At 35.6% G+C, this 24,963-nt stretch overlaps 1 protein-coding gene across 31 annotated transcripts in view; it reads right to left on the bottom strand.

Moving 5' to 3' along the window:
- The window catches only part of Ppfia2 (PTPRF interacting protein alpha 2), a 330,645-nt gene that overhangs the window by 130,248 nt on the left and 175,434 nt on the right, over nucleotides 1-24,963 (bottom strand). For all 31 annotated transcript variants that reach the window (XM_057757739.1, XM_057757750.1, XM_057757738.1 and 28 more), the window contains one exon: nucleotides 2,382-2,483. In XM_057757739.1, coding sequence (XP_057613722.1) covers nucleotides 2,382-2,483 — 102 coding nt within the window. The remainder of the gene's footprint in view (nucleotides 1-2,381; nucleotides 2,484-24,963) is intronic.

The following is a 24,963-nucleotide window of genomic DNA, read 5'->3' as shown; positions in this document are numbered from 1 at the left end:
TGTACACGATCAGGTACTCTTTAATTTGGGAAGGATGTTGGTGTTGTCTTTCTGCTCTTTTTCCAGTGGCAATGTGTAGGTGTTCATAGTAAGACAGCAAATAGTTAAAAAAAGAAATAATATAAAACACACGCATACCCACACACATATATAAATCATAGCAGCATATGGTAATATACTACATAAAATACAGTCATATGTAACTATATCAATGAATAATTGATACAGCATTTTGGGGGAAGGACGACAATGTGTTTGGATCTTACACCTGTGGCTTTTATTTTTGTTTTAGATGGTATCAAGGATGTCTGAAAGGTTTATGTAATCTAAGAATTCATTATATTATCAGAATTCTGTATTCCATAGGATTCAGAAACCTATTTGCTTTGATCTAATGTACAACAAAACCTTTTCATATTACCTTTTTAAGAAATATAGAATTTTTTTTGTTCACACTTGCTAAGTATTGCTAGCTATTAATCTGGCTTCTAATCAACTTTTTTTTCTTATTGTCATACAGAAAGCTTTTGTTTTCTTCTCTTTCTATTCTTAGTAAGTATTTCAGGATAGCTCCCCATACCCTTGGGTCCTTTTCAGGTAAATAGCCAAACATGCCTGTGCACTCAGAGGGTTTAATATGTTGAAAATCATATGGCTACTGAAATAAATCCCAATTCAAATCAGTCACAATTAAAACAAATCACATATGCCACACAGCGGGATGCTGGCTTTTGGGCAATGCTTCATCTAAGCCACCATAAATCTTTTGAAATCCTGTGTGGGTATAATGTGGGTAGCACTCCTAGTGGCCCCGTGGATCAGAACCAATGGCACAGGAATAGCATACATTGTAAGACCTTTCTAACCCTCTGGTATTTTACTCTTTGACCTCTGATGCATTTGACTTGCTTTATCTTTACAATGGGGATAAGCACAGGATATTCTGCACATGGTTGTAAAATGTGATAAAGGAATATAGAATAGACAGACATAGATGTACAAATGTAGGTAACAAAGTAATCTCATGCATTTTTGCTGTGAGGATTCTTGAAAATCAAGTCAAAGGTGTGCATTTCCATTAATTCTCACTTTCCTTCTCCTACTTCCACGTTTATCAGTGCACTGTTACATCAGAGAAAGCTGATTCATCAATTAAAATTCAAAATAGCAGGAGAGGGCAGAGCAAATAATAAGGCAGAAATGCTGAAATATGCTTGGCAAAGCAGTACTATTTTTAAAATTAAGAATGACCAAAATACACGAGGAGAGCAGCCAAAATTTTCAGCCCATGATCTAAACTGTCCTTGCAATACCTAAAAGCGGTAATCTGTGTGACTGGGTCATCAACGCCCTGATGAAAACCAATTCACATGCAAGGTGCACATGTGTGAATTCTTTTCACCGTGCAATCAGAACTTGATGAATAAAGGCAGAAAAGATTTGATGGTTTAACTTTCATGCAAGCAAGTTCATCTCACTGAAGTCACAGCAATGTCTGTGGAGCTGCATTTGAATAACACTGCAAGGCTAAGCATAAAATAAGTTGGCTTCTAATCACACTTTGTCTGCAGAAAGTTAACCCAGGAACACTACGACACTTAATATAATATCACCTTCTTAATAGTAAAATGACATTTATGACCATATGAAAGTGGTTTCTACATCCATTTAGCTATGAGATTGCAATAATTTAAGATAAATATAATTTGCTATACATTCCATGAAATTTAGTAAAATTTTATTCTGATCTACAAAAAAAAAAAAAAAACAAAAAAACAAAAAAAAAAAAACCCACATTACCTTTGATTTAATTCTGACCCTTATTCTTACCTGGCATATCATCCGACTGACATTGTACAGGAATTCCCAAAAACAGAATTAGAAAGTCTGTGTTTTATCATACAATACAATGTCTATTAGAACTACCAACCTCTAAGACATCTAATGAAATAAACGTGGTGAGCCTCTTTTAATTGGTAGAGGTTGATCCAATAGCTTTCTAATAATCTTTACCTGTATTTTTAAACAAGTTCTTTGCTAGCGTAAAATGTGGATCAAATGCAGGGCACTACAATATAAGCAGCTCATCCCTTTGCTCTTTTTTAAAAAGAAAGAACAATGAAGTAAAGGCCAGAAGAAATGGGGACATTTTTTCAGGGCAACATAGTGATTTAGCAGAGACTATAATTTTGGTTTCTTTTCTTTTTATTTTGGGTATCATACCATGTTTCTTTCTTTGCAAAGGAAATGACTGTGCATTGAAATCTGCTCAAAGTACTGTGATAGGTTTGGAAAGTTCTCAGCTGTATGTTCTGCGATGTGACTGTAGACTATGTACAGATAGCAAATAAATAGCTAATATTTATTATAACAACACTTACTCTTGTGTTGTTTCTTTCAGCTTTCAGCTCTGAGATTTCTTCTTCTTTTTCTAGAAGTTGTTCCCGGCAGGCATTCAGTTCTTTAGTCAATGCAGCAAATTCCTAGAAGGGAAATAAAAATATTTGAAGATGTATTTGTAAAAAAAATCTCAAGTAGGAACAGCATAATATAAGCCATAAAATTTGAATGATAAAAACATAAGAAATTTCGTATAGTTTATTGGTCAAGGCATCCTGGTCTCTTTTTAAGTATTTTGATTTATTCTTCCAAAATACTAACTCACGACATTTATGACTGTATAATATGGTGCTTCTATTTGTTTATAAAATATATTTTAAAGTATCACATTGCATCGAACTTAATGATAGTATAAATTATTGCTAGAATATTTTGACTAAATTTATTTTTGCATGATTTCCATCTTTTTCAAGGACTCAGTACTCATTGCCAAAGGGTTACCCCAAAAATAATATTAATTAATTCCACTGGATACTGCAAAAGTACAAATGATACTGAAGCCCTCGCCTCAAAAGAGTTACAGGTTGTACCTACTTACTATTGAATATTTCGCTTTCCTAAATTTTTTACTATCCATTTTCAAAAGTGTACTTCAAGCACTATCTTTCAATAACATATTCATATTTTAGCATCACCTTGTCTTGTTAATGTTCCATAATATTTCACTATATTTTATAGTAACATAATTTGACCATTTAAGGCAAGGTTGTTTACATAGCCTTAGGGCTTAGTATAATTTCTAGACTGTTGAGCAAAGAGTAAGCAAACAATAAATCTCTTATCATAAGAATGAAACATTGGATAGCTTTTCTTATAAATTTGACTTAAGGAATGAGGTAATATTTAAAACATTAATTAGCTAATCTTCATTTTCTGATTAGAACATTATAATTTCCTTAATATAAAAGAAATGATAACACTTTCTCACTTTTGCTGTTGTACTTTACTTGTTAACTGACAAGAAGTGATATTATTACCTGCTATATCTTATTCCATGTGTTTAAGTGATGTAATGATTGTGTGGAAAATTTAAAAATTCAAGAGAGTATGCAATGAATCTTCCCTGGTCCTGATATCTTCTACAAGTAAGTATAGAACATGTCTAAAATTTAGTGATATGCCGGCACTAGTGAAGAAGGTCTTTAACATGTAAATAATCGTGCTTGTGCTGAACCTGAGGAACATGAACATAAATGAGAACCTGTGTGCTTAAAGAGTGAAGAAAGAAGAAACCATAATAAAAATACGTTGTCATATTTAACACTTTGAGCCTAGTTCTCTGCATAATTTCTTCACTCAGATTTAGTATTTCTTAATTGGTGACTCCACATTGGTTCTACTCAAGAAGCATACATATAGCCAATGCATTGTTTCTCTTTTCTAGAATATCTAAAACTATATTATTTAAAAAATATGTATATATGATTCTAGGAACAAATCCATAGCCAAATGGTTTTGAGAGATAATATATGTTTAAGAGTTTGCCATCAGGAATCTATAAATAGTAGCGAGAATGTTAATGAATGTGAGTCAAACTTTTGTGACCAAGAACTTTCAACTGTGCACAGTTATAGCTACTGGATATTAATAAACTAATATAGTAACTTTACATGTTGGAGTCGCATGCCAGGAGCACATTCATAGGTCAAATCTTCACTTAGCAAAAGAAGAGTTCAAAATTATAACATGTGACAGATTATTATTAGAAAGTGGTGAAGGCAATGAAGGATAAATGCTAAAACATTGTTCATGTTTTGTAAAGTCTAATCAAAGCAATATGTAGGAGAAGCTGAACTTTCTCTAGGAGACTGAATACAAGAAATAGGTTCCTTGCCAAGTGGTGGTGGGGCACACTTTTAATCCCAGCACTCGGGAGGTAGAGGCAAACGGATCTCTGTGAGCTTGAGGCCAGCCTGGTCTACAAGCACTAGTTCCAGCACAGACTCCAAAGCTACACAGAAACACTGTCTTGAAAAACGAATAAAAAAAATTCTTCAAACTTTGCATTTTGTTCTCCAACCATAATTTAGTAATTTCTACTTTTCCAACAAACAGAATTATTTTTGTTCAGTCTATGTTTCTATTCGCCTTTAAAGATTGGCCAGAATCTACAAAAACCAGTATCATGAAACAGCCGCAGACTGAAAGGAGTGGTACCCTCTTTGTCTTGGCATCATTCATGAGCATGATACACATTCCTTTGAACATTTAGTTCGCTCTGCCCTGTTTTCGGTGCTACGAAGCAACATTAAAGGCAAAGTCGCTAAGCGATGTGTTTATACTTATTCAGACATTCACCCCTTTATTATTTTTGATCTGATTTAAATTTTTTCGCCACATTCATATCCTTTTCACACAAAATTGACTCATGATATAGTATCAGTTCCTTTTAAAATAAAAAAGTAACTTCGTTCCCATTACTGTCTTTAAAAAATTGAGGGTAACATTTCCCATATGCCACTACAAGTCATGTCATTTCTGTATATTCTGAGTTTGAAGATACATATCTCTGAAAACATACAAAATATAAAGGGCTCCAAGTCAATTAATTTCTCTAATTTGCCATCACTCTGCCCCAGCCTCTACATTTCTCTTAAACTATTGTTTTATGGTAACTTCATTTTTAAACTAGAAAGACTCTTAAAAACTTAGTATTATAATATTTTTCATTATGAAAGCCTTGTTTTTCTGAAAACACAATTGAGAAGACTTGTACAAAATAAATTAGAGTCAGTAACTATGGCCAGACCCATGTGAGGGTGTGGAAGTAACTGCAAGTATCAGCAATAGCATCCATCTCCCCAAGTCTGTTAGATACCAGAGAAAAGCTCTCCTGCTCTGGGTCCTAATTGTGCTATCATATTATATATTTGCATCTGAACTAAAGTGATCCTGAGGAATTCATAGAGTGGGTTAGACAATCATATCTCAAATAATAACTGTTACTCCAGGAGTTGAATTCACATAGGTTTTCTTCTGTTGTCTGTTCTGTTTGTTTTATATTTCTTTATCAATATTGAGATGGGGTTTTGAAATGTAGGAGAGACTGGCCTCTAGCATATATCTTCCTTTCTCGGCCTCTTCAATTTTGAAATTACAAGCATGCACTTGCTTGCTCAGTTTCATAATCAGTTTAGTAGACTGAATCAGTTTTTGTTTTGGTCCCTTCAGACCTAGGAAAGTAGACATTCACTTAGTTCTTGTGCCATTTACAGTCGCTAAGTAACCTGGGTAGAAGAAGGGAAGATATATAGATGAATAAGCCTATATTCCCTTCTTCTCTTCAACTCAGCCCCCTTTCTACCCTGCCACCATCAGCGGCTGTTAGGCTTCTTCCAACAAATGCAGCAATTCTACTTTTCCATTATGTTCACCTTGTGCTGTAGGAATTCCTACTGCCAGTGGCCTTTAAGTTACCTGTCCACTTGGGCGTGGCCTCTTATACCATTTATGCAGATGTACAGCACACAGTCTGACTCTTTTCTGGCTGTGGGATTCAGGTGCAGTTCTCAGTTCCAGCAGAAGATTGTGACTTGTGAGTCTACCCCTAAATAAATAACCCTCTGTTATTCTCCATTCTGAACTAGTGTGGGATTTCTTATAAGCATCCTTCTTCACCTTGGATGTTATTTTGATTCCTAATACTAAACGTAGATGACTACCTGATGCTGCTACCTTCCTGACTCAATTTCACATGCTCTGTTTAGTTGAGGTTTAATTATGGAAGATGAGATTTTGCACTCACACAAGCACACACACATATGTTCTCATTTACTAAATTTTTCAAAGCTTTTATAGTAGGTAAGTTCTTGCTTAAAAAGAAAGTCAGAAAACTATATGCCAAGAAGGGAATTTAACCTTTCTATTTCCAGTTCATGGCACCAGTCTCCGGAGAAAATTCTGGAAATTTACTCACTCATCTTGATGACAATTTTAGCACTCACTCTACTTTTCAATTAGACCTTCATTCTCTCTTCGCGTGCGTCACTTCATTAGCAAGGCCACATGGTCTCATTTTGTCAGCTATGCATCTGAATAAATAGCAGTTAAAGACTCATGAGCGCCAATCAGACTGAAAAGGAAGAGGAAAACTAAAGGGGGAGTTGAAAATCAGGTTCACTAAACACTGTCAACACCCACCCCAACCACAAATAGGCATGCTTGTGTTTTATTCACCAAACATTGGTGCCAATCAAAAACTAGTGCTCAGGAAACAGCATATCACACACAATCATGTTTATGTGACCACTTAGAAGTGGATTAGATATCAACCGTGTTAACTGCAGTCATTTTTTATTTTTTGCCTTTATACAATCATAACAACATTTCCCCTTCCTTCTCTCCAGACCCTCCCACATACCCATCTTTGTTCTTCTATTCGAATTCAAGTCCTCTTTTTATCTCATTGATTGTTGTTACATGTATGAGTAGGTGTGTGTGTGTGTCAGCATGTAGTTGTGGACTGTTGTTACATGTATGAGTAGGTATGTGTGTGTGTCAGCATGTGCACATTAGTGAGTAGGTTTTATGTGTAGTTGTGGGGCACAGTCCCAATGGTTTTATCTACAATAAAAACCCAGCACTTAGTGCTCAAAGATCATTGCAAAAGGAAGGACAGAGATATTGTAAGAGCCAGAGGAAGAAGATACATTCCTATGAGAGTGTGTCTACCAGGAATGTGAGAAGAAACACACCAATCACTTAAAAGTATTTAAAAATGATTTTCTTCAGACGATGCCATCCCCATTTACTATATTTTGGTGTTTCTTCTTGAAAAGTTGGCTCTTCGAATGTTTAGTTCTGTCTAGAATATTAAGTAGAAAGTTCTCATTTTTAATCTGCGTTACTTTGGGTATCATAGCACATAAATTTGCAGGCATAAAAGTAAGTATATCTCTGTACAAACCAGAAGATATATTGTTGTAATAAGAGAGGCAGGGCTGTGTCCCCGTCATCCGGTTGTCCATATGGCTAGCTTTATTTGAAATAATTATATGGAAACTGTATTTTTTTAATCATTGTTTGGCCCATTAGTTTTAGCCTCTTATTGGCTAGCTCTTATATATTGATCTAACCCATTTTTAAAAAAATAATAGTAGCATTGTATTAAAAAATGATAGCAATGCAGTAGAATAACTATGTCCTTAAAACTGTTAAAAATTTAAAAGTCTTCAAATATTTAGTTTATAAATATTTAGTTTATAAATGTTTTATGGCAATGCTTTTCCCTCATAGAAATTAATGCCTTGATATTAAACCATTATATGTAATGTATACATATATGGATATTTGCATTGCTGTTATATAATAAAATGTGCTACTAATGACCTCTGTTTCTATAATTGCCTCCTAGACTCAGATAAGCCCAGGGAAACTGTCATCCAAAATTACAGTGTAAAACAGCTATGTCTCATGGTCTGCTTCAGGCAAGATGGCTCGAAGGAAAAGTCACTTGCATAAATAATGCAATTTGACAGGTACAATCAGACTAGGGAGTTTTACTGAGCTCTATAAACAAGGCTTCCCGAATTAAAAGGAAAGATACTGCAACTCTCTGTAAATTCTATTCTGTGCCTTTTGATTATTTCTACATATGCTACCTACAGAAGTTTTCCCCTTCTTCCTGAAACTGCAGAATGGATTATTCAACACACGACAGTACTCTGGCGGCTGACTCAGACGTCTATGCCTAACATAGCAAGCTGCTAAGGCCTTTCTTTCTTTCTTTCTTTCTTTCTTTCTTTCTTTCTTTCTTTCTTTCTTTCTTTCTATTTTTTTTATAGCAGCTATGTTCATGAGTACTTGCTAAACTACTGTTTTCAAAACCTTCCAATCAAGGCAGCTAGACTCTTGTAAAATATGGTATTTGTTGAGATCAAACCCTGTTGCTGTCAGGCAGCCTCTGGCTGTTTAAACATCTAGCCCTGCTCCTACCATGAGTCATTCACTGTCCTCCTACTGAAATTCGTCTTGTATCCTATCTGCACCAAGCTCTGCAAGCGGTAATTTGTCAATCAGTACCTTTTAATACAAACACATGGGCAGACGCCCCAGGTGGCGAATGTTCTGTAACTGTTGAATCCCGAATCACAGAGGGTAGATAATTAATGTAGATTGGTTGGAAACAAACTTATAAGAAAAATAAGTTTTTTTGATTTGGGGGATTTTTTTTTGGCTTTTATTTTATAAGTCAAATCATCTCCCTTGCTGTCACTTTAGTATGCTTTCTGAGGGTCCTCCTTTTTTTGCCTTCATGAGCTTGTTTGGAATTATTCTGCATGTGTGAACCATGGCACTCTCAGAAGAGAGTATGCAATTCTACTTTGCTAGCTGGTCATGTTGCCACATTTGCCTTTCAAATATTTATATTTCTAGCTGGGCATGGATGGCCCACGCCTTTATTCCCAGGACTCAGGAGACAGAGGCAGGCAAATCTCTATGAGGTCAAAGCCAGCCTGGTCTACAAGAGCTAGTTCCAGGACAGAATTAAAAGCTACAGGAAAACCCTGTCTCAAAACAAACGCACAAACAAACAAAAATTAATATTTCTATTCATAGACCCAGGACGCTCCCACACTTGGCAAGTGTGAAGTAGGAACGTCAAAATGCAAAGACTAGGAGACTTAGTGTTCAGTCATAAGTGGGTTGTGTCTCTCACCACAACCCCAGATCACTTACCATCAAAGATCAAGAAATGTTTCAGAAGACAGGGCACAAAAAAGGTAAGGGCTTGAAGATGAGAAATGGTGCTGCAAAATACAAATATCTGGTCCTGAGGCAGCTATAAAATTCCTGAACTCTTAATCCCAGCACTCGGGAGGCAGAGGCAGGCGGATCTCTGTGAGTTCGAGACCAGCCTGGTCTACAAGAGCTAGTTCCAGGACAGGCTCCAAAACCACAGAGAAACCCTGTCTCGCAAAAGCAAAAAAAAAAAAAAAAAAAAAAAAAAAAAAAAAAAAAATTCCTGAACTCAAACCAAGATTAGTCCATCCACAGTCCTCCACAGATGAGGGAGCTGCTCACCTCCCTTACTGGGGAGATGCTGATAACTGCTGGGGCAGGGAGAATCATTCTTATTGTTTAAAAAAGTGTATATGACAGTTTTGAGATTGGGAAGTGGACAGAGTCCCATCACTAACCTTGAGTTATTTACAAACGATACCCACCAGAAAAGAATTAGTTACCTTCCCTAGAGTGGTACTGGGTATATCAACCACACTCCTGGACAGGTCGAATGTCCAGGAGTAGCTTTCCAACACAAATAGAATTTTTATTTTTTGGAGGGTAAGAGGGCATTGCTATTGTCTTATTGGTTTTTTGTTTGTTTGTTTGTTTTGACTTTAGTTTTTGTGTTTTCTTTTTTTTTTAAAGATAGAGGCGGGGAGGGGAGAAAGAATACGGATTTGTGTCAGTAGGTAGATAGGGTTGTTTTGAGAGAGTTGGTGGAGGGGAAACATGATCAAAATACATTATATGAAAAGAATTTTTTAAAATAAAAAGGTATATGTGAAAGAATAAGGAAATACCTCTCTGCTTCTTTTTACTTAGCAAGTTTATCACAATCAAAAAATTATAGACTAAACTATCAAATAGTGTTCAACAAGATTAATGCCCACAAAGATATAAAGCTATGAAACATTTTTTGGATATTGCAAAAATTCTTTTATTTTATTTACATTTATTGTTTTTAGATAGGGTCTCACTATGTAGCTCTGGCTTGCTTGGAACTTGCTATGTAGACCAGGATATCCTCGAACTTACAGAGATCTTCCTGTCTCTGTCTCCCTAGTGCTGGAGTTAGAAGTCTATATTCCCACACACAACACAAAACTGCTTATTAACGAAAAACTCTGGTGTCACATGTCTCTCACATTTCCCATTTTGTTCTGTCTACAGATAATACAGGTCCTCAATCAGTATGTAGTTATTAAGTGTAACAATAGCATAAAGCATATTTGAGGTATTTTCAGTGAAGCCAGCTGTTTGTTCCCAGAACTGGTGCTCAAGGGATCCTACCTATCTACTAGTCTGGCAAGATTCAGGGATTCCTAACACTGTCAGCAGAATTAAGCCTGATAAAAGAAATGCAGTCTTTAGCCTCAGGCTCTAAGTTTGAGAATTTCCTCTTTTCCTAACTCTGTCTTGATACATATGGAAAGATACAGACACAGGGACCTTAGAATCATGTCTGTCGGAGTTACTAATTTCAAATTTACTGTCCATTTGACCTACTACACTTCACCTTCCATTTTTGTTACATCCACCTAGGCATGTTCTGATTATGTCAAGCATATGAACGAGGAGAGAGGAAGAGCCTCAGAGACAATTTCTCAGAGGAACCAATGTTTTAGCTTTAGAATAAAATTATTGTTATGTCTTTGATCCTGAGTCATCTATATGGAAGGGAAAAGAAACAATCTTTTACCTATGACAATGTGCAGACAGCATCTTTAGTTATTATATGCTTGAATTATTTGGGAGTTTATTAAAAATATAACCTTTTAGATGCATTAGTAAAAATTGCCAGGCCTATTGCTGCTAACTCGTGTTAAGGCTGAATCCTTGCCAGCTAGTCTTTTGGCAGGAAAAGCCAGGTTTCCATAGCTCTGACAGTGTGAAGCAGGAGGCATGCTTAACAAGATGCTGTGTATTAATTTGAAAGGCTTTAGCATCTGGTTAGATAATACCTGCTGTGGAAGACACACAAAATAGTATTCAAGATGACTATTTTAAAAATCCCAGCAAAGCTCTAACTAAGCAAAACAAAATCAAGCCACGTCTCTCTTGCAATCAAGAAAATTATAATTACATAACCCACAATGTTTGAACTAGGATACTCTTGACTCTTCACTGAGCTAAAATGTTGGAGTGGGTCCTATTGAAGCTGTAGAGCTTATGAAAACATTTTTCTGCCATTGAGAATTTTACTGAGTGCATTTAGGATGCTCGGAGCTTAATACTTGGTGCTCTGTACTTTGCATGTTGTAATAATGTATAGAATTCGCCAAAGAAAAGGAAGAGGTAATAGCATTAAATAACAGAGAAAAACCAAGCTGAGAAAAGGAAGCTGAATTGTTTCTACTAAGCAAGCATTCTTTTCTGAAAGTGTGTTCTGGTCCAAGGAGTGTAACTGTCTAGGACCAGAAGCACACACAAGTGTATGAGTGTTCCGGAATTATTATAGCGCTGCACCTCAGAGTCACAAAACACTCGAAGCAATATGTTTTATTCGCATGTGCACCAAAAATAATCTCAACATAGTTTAATTGTCCATGAATTTGAGGGATTTGTCTTTCCCACAACACTTTAAATAAAATTTCTGCTTGGCGATTCTATTCCTTGCATCAAAGCAATAGACTGACTGATGTTTTATTCTCTTTATTGTCTCTACAAAATGGACTGAAAGCTTAAAATAACACAATGCCATAAGTTATTTCTGACAGTGTAATATGTCAGGATAAAATTATGATAAGTAAAAAGAAATACAATGCCATGTGATAATTGAAGTGATCGGGCTACACGCAAAACACTTTGAGTCTATAGGCACTATCAAAATGTGCCCTGTAGGCTGGATGTTTGTAAAGGGAGTGGCTAAAAAGAAATAATGCACAGTTTTCTGAGAAAAAATATATCCCTAATATAATAAAAGTATAAAACCCCTGTGATAAAAGATATGGATACATTTTAGTTCATAATGGTGCATTAATATGATATTAAAAGTACACATAACTTAAGAGAAAATAGAAGAACTGATCACCACCAGCAATGTGCTGAACTGTATACCCAAGATTTTATGCTGAATCCCCAGCTCTTACATGCTGAGTATTTAGAGACAAGACTTTTGAAAATTGATATATTTAGATGAGTTTGTGAGGGTGGATCTCTGATAATGAAGTTAATTTTCACATAAGAAAAGACACCATATTTTTTTCTTTTCTATGAAATGAAGAAGATTCTTACCAGAACCTGATAATTATGGTATGTGATACTGACTTCTTGGCTCAAGACCTATCAGAACTAAACCTTTGTTGTGTAAGATATCTAATATTGTATGTGACATTTTTATCATGACAGCTCAAGCTTATATACTGTTAAAAACCTATACTTGAAGTTAAGTCAAGGAAGTAGAAGACAAGTCCATAGAATAGGAACAATTATTTGAATAATCAAACATCTGATAAGGATTATGATTCTAGAAAATCAAAAGGTCACTGCAATCTCAATAAAATAAATCCTTAACTTCTAAACAAATGGTCTAACTATAAAATGTCCAAGCACAACCAATATGAGTTGGGGAAACATAAATGGAAAGTTCAATAAGATACAACTTCATAACTATGATAACGACCTTGAAAAAAAACATGGATAATAAGTATTAACAAGGCATGAAAATATTAACAACAAAAATATGAACTAGTAGGCTGCTTTGAAAGCAGTCTGGCACTTTTGCAAATAGGAAGTAATAGAACTATCATGTGAACCAGCAATTTCACTTCTAGGTACACAGCTAAGAAACTAACAGAAAATGCCTGCACAGAAGTGCATACATAAAAACATGCTCACTGTAGCTCTGGTTCTTTACTTTATTTGTTGTATTCAAAAAGAGTCTCAGTATACTTTCAAGATGCTCTTCAACTCATTACGTAGCCCTGATTGACTCCATGGTCTTCAAAGCTACTTCTTTCTAGTTTCAGGATTACTGGTATAAACTACAACTCCCAACCCCAGTTAAACAGCTGAATCAATCCTAGTGCCCAACACAAAACAAGAGTGGATTTTTTTGGTTTCTCCGTAGCTTTTGGTTCCTGTCCCGGAACTAGCTCTTGTAGACCAGGCTGGCCTCGAACTCACAGAGATCTGCCTGCCTCTGCCTCCCGAGTGATGGGATTAAAGTCATGCGCCACCGCCCGGCCAAGAGTGGATTTAAATGATACTACAGAACTTTTTCAGAATTTATTTGCCATGATAACAGTAATCCGAGGTTTAAAAACTTAAAGCCTAAATACCCAATAACTATTGTATGTAGCAATTATATTGTACAGATGATCTATGGAAATTATTTCCTTGAATAAGTGATTTTCTTCTTAGAATGAGATTATAATTCTAACATGATAATGAGAGTGAATAAATTTCTGCAAAATTTTGTTTTAGATCATTTTGGCTACTTACTGCAAAGTGGGATTGCTAGATATTATGGCCTTTTTACTTCTAACACTTGGAACTATTGCCAAACTGTTTTCCATCAGAGTAGACCACTTTACATTTCCAGCAACCTCACCTCAGCATTCCCTTACTATTCTTTTGTCAAAAGATTATTATTATTATATGAGAGAAGGATTGTCATTATTTAATGTGTATGTACAAGAAAGAGAAAGAGGGACACACACACACACACAAACACATTCAGCGAAAGAGAGAGAGAGAGAGCAGAAAGAGCACACAAGTGCCATGATGTGCATGTGTAAGTTAAAGGACATGAGCTCAAAAAAGATCTTCTAATCATGCTATGCAAATTGATAGGTGTTAGAATGCTTTTAGACCTGGTGAAGTCCTATATATCTAGAGCAATGACTTACACAATTTTATTAAGTCAATTATTAGTAATAAAAGTTGGTTGTAGTGAAAATTCACAACCCAAAAAGGTCAAAATGTATGTCCTGACCCATGCTTGGTTTCTCATGCATGTAAGCAGCTTGGCAACATTCCCAGCTCCCTAGAGACAAGCAAATGTTTTATCCACCAATGACAGTTGTGGCTATAGAAAAGGTTCTCTCCCAGAGAGTTCTGTTTCATAAATGAAAATCAGAAAAGAAGCAATTGCACCGTGAATATATTTTCAAATAATTTTTTTGTTATTTTTGATTTATCAATATTTAAAAATTAAGAATTGAAAAACAGGCCGGGCGGTGCTGGCGCACGCCTTTAAATCTCATATGTAGGTCAGGCTGTCTTAAACTCAAAGTCCTGCTGGGCGGTGGTGGCGCACGCCTTTAATCCCAGCACTCGGGAGGCAGAGGCAGGCGGATCTCTGTGAGTTCAAGACCAGCCTGGTCTACAGAGCTAGTTCCAGGACAGGCTCCAAAACCACAGAGAAACCCTGTCTCGAAAAACCAAAAAAAAAAAAAAAAAAAAATTGAAAAACAATGAATTTCTAAATGTGGTTGGATATTTCATTGTTTTCTTTCACATCTTATTACTTTTATCTTTCTTATGGCACACATTTTCTTGGCACATCAGTTTTATAAGAAAAACAACAGGAATGAACTATTAAAAGGGTTACATCTGTCCCTTGTGTTTTTCTGTAACTAAATAGGTTCCCATAATTCTTTTATATACTCTAGAAAACAATTAAAGTTTTAATTTCAGAGTTAAACTTTTAGAGTAAGGCTGAATATCCTTTTCCATGTGGGTTTCTTCCTCTGATTAAATTGAGTTTAAAGGTAGCAATACACACACACAGAGACACACACACATAGCTGACTAAATATAATAATTTTAAAACCCTATATGGTTGCTATTCCCACAAACTTACAGAGACTTTTTCTTAAAGATATTTTGAAATAATTTTAGGTTTGTAGAGGTCTCACAAACATCCTACTTTCAATATTACCTTCATCCAGCTTTAACTAACGTTAGCAGAGTGCATAACCATGGCACGTACATTAAAGAAAGCAATCACCTGACTACACACCATTTTCACATTATTCAAAATTTCAAGTACTCTATGAAATAAACTGCAAATATTTTCACATGGGAAACTGAAGCTTAGGAATATTAGGTAAGATGTTCAAGGTTTCAAAACAAGCATATAACATAACTGCTCTTCCAGCCTCTGTTCCAAACTAGGTTTCATAACTAAACAACATCTTATCATAACCATTATTACTATCCTATGGACTTCTGCATCCGACTAGCTAAGGCTCTCTGTAGAACATAACTTGCTGTAATATAAAGACAGCAGTGTATCAAATAATTTCTGTGAGCACATGCAAATTTGCTGCCTTTTGTACTTCCCAAATTCTAGAGAGTCCAGTTTAGACACTGCCTAGAACAAAAAGTACAAATTCCATGCACAATATTTCTGTAACTACACAATCTCCAACATGTTGTCAATCTAGCAATATGTTCCATTGCTTTGCAATAGAAGTTTCTATTTCTAAACACATGGTATTTTTTTCCTAAATATAATTTAAATGGACACACTAAAGGTTTTTCTTTATGTTAGTATTTCACATAGAAAATACATAAAATGACTATATTAGAAGAACTTATCTCAGACAAAAGGTTTTAGTGTCTAACACTATTCATTTATTTCCATTAATCACGTGCCAATCTCTCATCATCCCATGTATTTGAAAAGTGATTTCTTTGAAACTTGACTCTTATGTTGCTCTTGCTTCTGTTTACAAACTGACCTGGCAGTTTGGCTTCTTGCCATTGTTCTTCATAATCAGATTAATTTAGACAAAGCTGCCTCAGAGAAGCAGTCAAAAGCATTGCCAATAATTGTCATTGCCCTACATTTGTCTGTTCTCAACAGTTGCCAGTGTATCCTGTTCACATGGCAGTCAGATTAGCCCCACTGATGTCTCTGCTCGCAATATCATCATGTCTCCAACAGACTGTGACGCTACTTGTTGGAACGGCCAAAGAAAATGCTACTACCTACAATGTTTGATGCTGTTTCCATGGTCAGTATTTTAATTTTAACATCTTTAAACATAGCAGGAATGTCTCTGTCTCAGGACCTGTGTACTTGCTTTTTCCTTCACTTTCCCCCAGATAGTTTCTCGCTTACATTAGTAAAGTCATTATTCAACCCCTGTAGTCAAGGTAGTGTTTAATCCCATTATTTAAATTGCCAGGAGTTCTTATTGACTTTATGTTTAGCCAGAATTTTATCATTTACATGCTGTTTATTTGCTTAAAGGTTTGTCTGCTACATCTTTACCAGGGCAATGCGTCTCATGATCTCTGTGTGTTTGTCTGAAAACTTTGACGCATTTGGGATACTTCCCAGGATTGTAAATACAGTATCAATTGCTGAGGAAGAGGATGCTGTCTCTAGGGGGAGCTGTCTGCAGGTTACATAAAGTGTACTGGAGAGGAGGTTTTCGTGTGCCATCACCCTTCCTATATCAGGACTCTTAGGACTACAGCTGCTCAGGTGTTACCTATGCTCCTCTAACACTTTACCTGTGCTCTGAAAGTAACCCCACTGGTTCAGTGAGCAGGCCTGGGTTAGGTCATTCTTTCTCTCTTCAGTGTCTTATCTGTAAAGAGCAGGCATGTGCTCAAGTTTTCCCCAGGCAAAGCAATACAACAATGCACTTCCCTGTGTTCTAGTAGAACGGTACGTTTTATTTTTGTGGGACTCTTATTTTGTTCTGGCTCATCATTTGAATGAATTAGATTACTTGATCTTATTATTTGATCAAACCTTTGAAACCACATGCAAAGCAAATACCAAGAATCGAGTAAGTAACTGTATTTATTTCCCTACAGCTACTCTGCAGGCTTAAAGAAAAATGATGTTTCTGACTTTATATTTAAGTATGAACAAATCTGTGCCCTAGAATAAATGAGAGCAAATTACAACTAGTAATGCATAAAACACCAGTGCAAAGGAAAAATGGTCCTCTCCATTCTCGCTGGGTGTCACTCTCTCTCTCTTGGGTGCTTCTGAAAAATGTGTTTCTGGTTTGCTAAGTCTATGCTTCTTGCACACAAAGAGAAATGTGTCTTAGTGAGTCTCAAGCATCTGTCCTTTTGATAGTTTTTCCAAACAACTTCACGTGCAACTCGTTTCCTGAGAGATACGTAGCGGGAGAATTGTGCCCCGAGGCCTTTCTGTCTAGTGTGCTTCCCTAAATCATCTGTCTTGAGTTACACCAAGGATTTACTACGCATTCAGAACAAGTTCACTCATTTCATGCATTAGTTGATAAAATATTTATCCAAAAAGTAGAAAACATTACTGAAAAATACATACAAGCCACTGCTCTATCCATCATAACTAAGTAAAAAACACATCATTTATTTCATTTTAATCCTCAAACTTAGAAATTCTGTAATCAAGTTAATAGTACATTTTATTATTTACCTAAGGCATATCTTAGACATGATAAAATGGGACCCCTGCTTGTAGCCCATCACAATTGACACTACGGCTCAACTTTTTCTACATAGATAGTTTTCTTCATAGAAGCCCTGTTTCTAAAGAGGAAGAGAGGAAGATTTCACTTCAGGACCAGGAAAGGACTCCTCAGTTGTTTTGGATCCTATGCATGCTGCAGGATTTCAGCAAAAGCATCCCCTCCCATGCCCCATAACCAAGTGTCCTTCTGATTAGTCGTCTATTTTCTTTCTCTCCTCCCATGTTACTGCCCTGGTCCAGGGGTTTTTCTCGGGTTAACAGCCTCCCAAGCCATAACATACACTTTCTCTCCAAACAGAACTTTAAACATTCAGCAGATATCTCTGATACCCAGATGTGTTCATTGTCACAATCATAGCAAGGAGAAAAAACACTTAAAAATAAAGAGATAATATCCATTACTAGTGTTTACACAATAACCAAGTGGTTGAGCCAGATGCACACAGTTTTCTACAATCTGATCCAGTTAAGAAGGATAGAACCACCAATCTCTCTGTGTCTCTTCCTTCCTCTGTCTTTCTCTCGGTGTCTCTGTCTTTGTCTTTCTTTCTGTCTCTCTGTCTCTATCTCTCTTTACTATTTAGAGGCAATGTTAGGAATGAGACTCCAGTGCTTATACATGTTAGGTAAACAGTCTACCACTGAACTGTGTACTCAACTGTTCTTTGCTGATTTTGAAACAAGAATACGTTTTATTAAACAAAAAATACACAGATATTGGAGAAATTTCAGTCATTCATACAATTTTCATAACCTTAGAACTGAAGTACAAATTTAAATTCAGTGTTTATATGGGATTTACACTTTCCTGTCTCCTGAAAAAAATGTGTAGATGATTAATTATTTGCCTACTGTAATCCTCACAGCTTTTAAACTGACCCTGTAGCCTAAATAATAATGTGACTGTCCGTGTATAAACAAGAACACATTATTTTGTGCAGAATTTATAATGCATGGAAATTCAGGGAAGATTAGAAAGTAATACTTAGTCCCCTGCTCATTAAAAATAAAATAGTTTAGGGTGCGTAAACTTGGAAAAACAGGAGTGGAATCCTTCTGAATAAATAATATGCATAAAATAAGGTATTTAAATTTTGCCATTGTAACTTGGGGCGATTAATTTTTTTGTTATGAGGTTCACTTATGTGCAGTTAATCAGAATGATTTAATCATAACCTAAGTATAAATAAATTTGGTATTTTCCTAGTATTTTAAAGTCCTATCAATGCATAAGCCCCTTTTTTCAGAAAAAGAAAGAAAGAAAATAGAAAAAAAAAGCCTAACTACCCAAAATAGGGACCAAATAGCTAATGTTTGTATGTGGGCATAGTTGAATAACTTTTGCCTACATTAAACCATATCTTATCCATCATCAGCAGGAATATGTGTAGACATCACTTGTCATATCACATTAATGCGATGCTCCCACACAATTATGATAATTATTATGTAGTTTATTACAATATAACTTTATAAAGTTTTTGAAACATAGTTCATCCATTCTTTGCCCCAAACCAAGGACAGAACTAATAACTGATGAATTGGAAATGCATCCTGTTTTTTATTACTATGCTATTAATTTTTAAAAGTCTTATGAATTTCATTAAGGGAAACATAACATATTATTTTAAGTGTTGCATTCATGAGTGTCCTACAGCCTGTAATATGACTTCCCAGAACCAAATCATTACTTCACCACTTTTAACTTTTATGTCAATGTACACCTTGCAAACAAAACACAGCATTTGATGAGGCAGGCTCTTTCCCACTACATAACATTTCTGCTGTGCCATCAAAGCAGCCAAGATCATGTAGAAACAAATGTGTGTGGCCATGTCCCAGTAGAACTCAACTTATGAGAACAGATTGCAGGCAGACATAGCCCAGATCTGAACCAGCCTTTTAACTTGGTTTAAAGGGAGAATGAATCCAATGCCTGAAGGTACTCATTTATGCACTGGATGGATTTCTATGTTATACATCCAGAGTGCTGAAGGCTACTGTACCATCCAAGGGAAGCTGAGAAAATCATAACTACTTTCTTTTTCTGTGCTTCAGATGACTAGCCCTTGTTGACACAAATATGTGTCTGGAGATAATACTGCATTTGTGGGTGAGCCAAAGACCATATCACATTTTATCATATATTATTATTATTATTATTATTATTATTAATTGGGTTTTCAAGACAGGGTTTTCCTGTGTATCTCTGGCTGGCTGTCCTAGAACTCACTAAAACTCTCTCTGTAGACCAGGCTGGTCTCAAACTCACAGGCATTCACCTACCTGCCTTTGCTTTCTGAGTGCAGGGAATAAAGGCATTCACCACCACCACCTGGCCATTATCATTATTTTTATACTGATTTTTGCTTTAAGAAATTCTCCTTAGATTCTTCTGCATTTGAGTTATTTTATTGAATGTAATTGAAATTGCATACTTATCATTAGTAATTATTTTCTAGACCTATTATCAAGTAAAAACAGTTTTGTGTGCAAGTTATACCAACATTTACTTATGTATGCTTGCATACATAAAAGTCTTAAACATATGGATATGAAGAATTTGGTTTAAGTATTGCATATCAAAGAGTTACATGAGTTAGCAGCAAACTTCTAGTTAAAGCTTTACTAGACATAGGAAATTAACAAGTATGTTTTCTTTCTCTTCTTTTAATATTGGGTTAGAGCTGTTTGTCTTGTTTCCAATTCAAAAGATAAAGATTAAGGAAAACACTACTTTGGTATAAGTTGAAACTTTTTCTTGATAATATGTCTAGAAAATAATTACCAATGATAAATATTCAACTTCAAGTTATGTAATAAAACAGCTCAAATAAGGAAGAAAGATCTAAGAGAATTGCTTGAAACAAAATCTCTATGTATGAATGTAGGTTGAGTCTTCATGGCATGTGTCTGTAAATTCAGCGCTGTTGAGGGGATCAGTCTAGGAGTCGAGTCAGATCCATCTAGGAGGTTGATTGACCTGAAACCTTAGATGAAACCAAAATCTCCAGGATCAACGCAAGACTAAATTTTTAAAAATAATGAACAAAGCAATAGACAAAAATTCTTAAAGTCTATCTCTTCAAACACATACATTTAAAGTTCTTACACACCATATACAACACACACACACACACAAACAAATAAGACCATATGTGGTCCTTTGCTTTAAACCCAAACTGTGAATATCTCTAGAGGATAGGAGCTGCGGGGGGAGGGGGAGCTAGGCTCACATAGACTGTGTTAGTCTGTTCTGGTCTGGGGACCAAACAGGGAACATCTGGCAATGATGTATCACAAGACCCAGATTTCTAAATTTAGACTTATATGCTGTTTGTTTTTGTACTATGAATTTAAAAATCTCACAGTGTCAAATAGCCTCTACTGAAAATTATGTTGTGAATTAGTTTTAGAATTTCTGCATCTATATTCTATTATTCATATTAAACTTTATGAAATATCAGTCACTTATAATTTTGCATATATACTTGACATTTTATTTTACATATTCATTCCTTCACCCCTGAAAGGAGGTCCATTGTATAAAATTCATGTCTCTCATGCATTAACTGCAAGAATCAAATGATCACGTATTTATGACAGCAATTTGTTTATTTGAAAACTTCATAAATTTACACAATGTACCTTCCTCATACCTACTTCCTACTCCCTCACTCCTACTACCCCATATCCTTCTCAGCTTCATAGCCTGTCTTTTTTGAAAAAGAAACTCACTCGGTCCAATTAAGGTCTGTGGTTATCTGAACAATATGTATTCAGTGGAAAATATTGTTCAGGTGACCACAGCCCCTGTACATTTGGTGTTTCACAGCCAAGCCATGTTCTGGGACCAGAATGCCATAACAAAAAACTTTCTATCACACTACACATATACTTACATATCAATGTTCACTGAAATTTTATTCATGATATCTAGGAAATGCAACTAGCCAAAATATTATCAACTTAGAAATTGGTAATGAAAATTAAGTACATACATAACATGTGATAACACTTAGTAGTAAAGAGACCAGAAATTGTTAAGTTTGCTTAAATAAATGAACCAAAAATCAGTTATACACAGAATGATCATCAAAACCCAAAGAGAAAACCACTGTATTTCTCTCTCTTATATGGGGGTTAGCTTTAAATTGCTGAAATGTATGTTTACCTTGGATACAGGTAGAAGCTACAAAACTAAAACTGGACTAGTATATTTGTATTCAGAGCAAGGATAGTATTGAATACTAGTTCAGAAAGATGAAGCAGGTAATGAAATCATGGGTACGGAGAAAAACAACATGGTAGGTAAGGGCTAATTAAAGGGAAGAAAAGTGAGAAATCTATATGGAAGCCTATCATCTTGTAACCCAAATAAAAATACTAAAATGGGAACATTTAGAACACACATAGTGTGAAAGGATTCTGGAATACTGGGAACAAAATAAGTGGGGGTGGGTGGAGAACTATGAGGGAAAGGAAGAATCAGGTTCATTAATTAAACTAAGTTTGTATACATAAGCCTTATGAAACAACACTTGTTTATAAACTAATTAAAAATAAAGACACGCAGAGTTTTTAAGAAGTTTGAAAAGAAGTATTTCACCTGGGTGGTCAATGCCGCTCTCAGAACACATGGGTTATTAAATGGAAGTCTCAATGCATGGTCTAAAATTTTTACTACTTAAAGAATTACAAAAGGAATAAGAGAATACTATCAAAGATGAGAAATGAGCATGTTACTAGGGCTGAAACCAAAAGAGATGCTCTGCATTAATTTTCAATCAAACATTAGGGTGTTTCTATGGTGCATAACTGGTCTAACCTTGACTTGTGAACTACAGATTTCAGATATGACAAAGGAATTATAAAATTGTTAAGTATGGTGATTAGTCTTAACTTTCAACTTGATGAGATAAAACCATCTAGATGATGGGCTTCTGTGTGTATGTATGCAAAGTGCTATATTGAATAGGCAGTGGAACTATTGTGTGAGTTGGGGCTCTGAACTGTGTAAAAATTAAAAATGTCAGTTGAGCATAGGTAATCATTACTCTCTGCTTCTCAACTGTGGAAGCAACTGGGCCAACTGCCTCAAACTCCTGTGCCTATGACACACCACTGTAGTATTCTATAACCTCAAAGAGTGAGAAGAAATTAATTCTCCTTTTTTTATCATGGAAACTAGTAAATTAACTTGGCCAAAAGGAAAGGTTTCGTATCCTGGAATTTTGGATGAGGGAACACTATTGAAAAGAACTTTTGCCATCTTTCCCTTCTGCAGGCTGTTCTAGGATTCTGTGAACCTATCTCAATGCCAGTATTAGGTATAGGATTCCAACAGACAGGATTTTAACTTCAGGGACATATGTAATGCTTTCCTTCCACTGCAGGTTTTTGGCGGGGGGGGGGGGCTCTTGGTAGTTACTCTTCTTTAACAAAGTCATCTTTTATCAGGGAGCACTTTTAGGCTTTCCTTTATGAAAGAAGTCACCCTACCTAAATATCCTTTCAGTGTTAGCTCTTAGTCTGGCATTCTTCATGGAGTTGAAATTGTTTAAAAACTTCTTTTTGAGACTCATCATTTAGTATCTCTCTGAACACTAAGCTTCCAACTGTGGGTACCTCTTCTCAGTCCTACACCTTGTCATAGACTCTGGAGGCATAGAGCAGGTGTAATTTCTAGCCCAAACAAGAAAGTCAGATATTAGATTTAAAACATTCTTCCTCTGCCTTGACTATAAATACTAAACGCTGTTCCTATGAGAACACAATTTGGTTTTTTTCATCAGATTTAAAGTGGAAGCATGCTTCAGCCCATGATGAAAATATACTATCCATCAGACACCGAGGGAAGCAAGAATATAGAAGAGGAGTAAAGGAAACCATATCGACGATTGATAAATGTAACTCAATGATTTCAGTGGTTTAATTACTATATATTATAAGTTGTTTTTTTCTTCCTGACTGGTTTAAAAATTTTCTTCTATGTACATTCTGTACATAAATTATATTTTAGAATCCTATTAATTTTAGCACATTCAAATTACTCTTCTGTATGTTCCCTTAACAAATTGACAATGAACATGCACAGTAGGTACATAGAAAACTGTGTATGGATACATGTATTTCTATATAGTGGGTAGGCACATGTTTATATAGAGGATTTGTGCTTGTTTGTGTGTATATGTGTGTGTATTCCAATAACAGTTTCCATCAAAACCTATTCTACCTATCTATATGTTAGTTTTTTTTGAATTATCACTTATAAATTCAAATTTTTTACATTTGTACTTGATTTCTTTGCGTGACTTCTTTTGTTTTTATGAATTCAGCAGTGTACTGAATTCTCAGTGACTGTTCTTCCTCTTTAGTTCCCTACCCATGTTTTCCACCCTTCACCATTTTCACATGTCCCTTTTTCAGGTACATGGCTTATGGTTAAGTTTTCTGACCCATTACAATGAAAAGGACCATTAGTCGGACCATAAGGTTTTGAGCCTATCTATTGAAGCCTGGCAATTTCTGATGTTACACCAATAAAGACAATGACATTTGTTCTTCCAAGACTATTTCTTCCTTACAGTTAGAGATATAGATTGAGCCCAGAAGTTCATTCCTTCCTTGATGGATTGATTTTGGAATACTGCAGTCAACTTCAGTTGAGAGCTTCTGTTTGCACGGTTGTGTAGAGTCTAGATAACTGCATTTCAAGGCATTCTCTGAGTCTTATTTGATTTCCATCCTTTATTTGGTGATATTCCCTGAGCTGTAGAGAGGGTAATAAAAGTTATTTGTTTGGGATGGCTCAAAACCATCACTTAAGTTCTGAATCTTAGGTAGGCAGATACTATTCTTTGCATTATGTGTAACTAGCAAATGGCCCTCTGATTGGGTTCAAATGCCATTCCATGGGGGTAAAGGGTAATATGTGATACTCTGAGTTTGTCTAAAAAATCTAGGCCTGGAAGAGAGTATGCCCACAAAGAGAACATATTTCTGATGGTTAGTTAAACTGATATAAAAGCAAATAGCCTTATAAATACCTAAGCTGATAAAATTGGTTCTGTGACTTAACTGGAGATGCCTTCTCTTATAATAAACAGAGGTCACTGCAAAATCATGGCCATCTTGGTTAAGTTTCCAAGTAGCAACTCAGTAACAGTGGGAACAAGGTGTGAATCATTCCTCTGGGTACCATGCACACACCCTATGCTGCTGGCTTCTTGCTTACTTAGTAACTAGCTGATTTACTAGATGAAGCAGATAGCTGAACAGTTTCTAATACTTAACAATCCTTTTTTTACTTTTAGATGTCACATACTCTTCAGAAGTGTTTACCAATTTCGTTCCTTTAATCTCAAAGAAAACATGGTAGGTCTTGAGATTATACCAATTTTTAA

Source organism: Chionomys nivalis, chromosome 25, assembly GCF_950005125.1.
Source record: "Chionomys nivalis chromosome 25, mChiNiv1.1, whole genome shotgun sequence".
In the NCBI taxonomy this organism is placed as follows: Eukaryota; Metazoa; Chordata; class Mammalia; order Rodentia; family Cricetidae; genus Chionomys; species Chionomys nivalis.
Note: the sequence above shows the minus strand (reverse complement) of the source record. Positions and strands in the feature narration are given on the sequence as shown.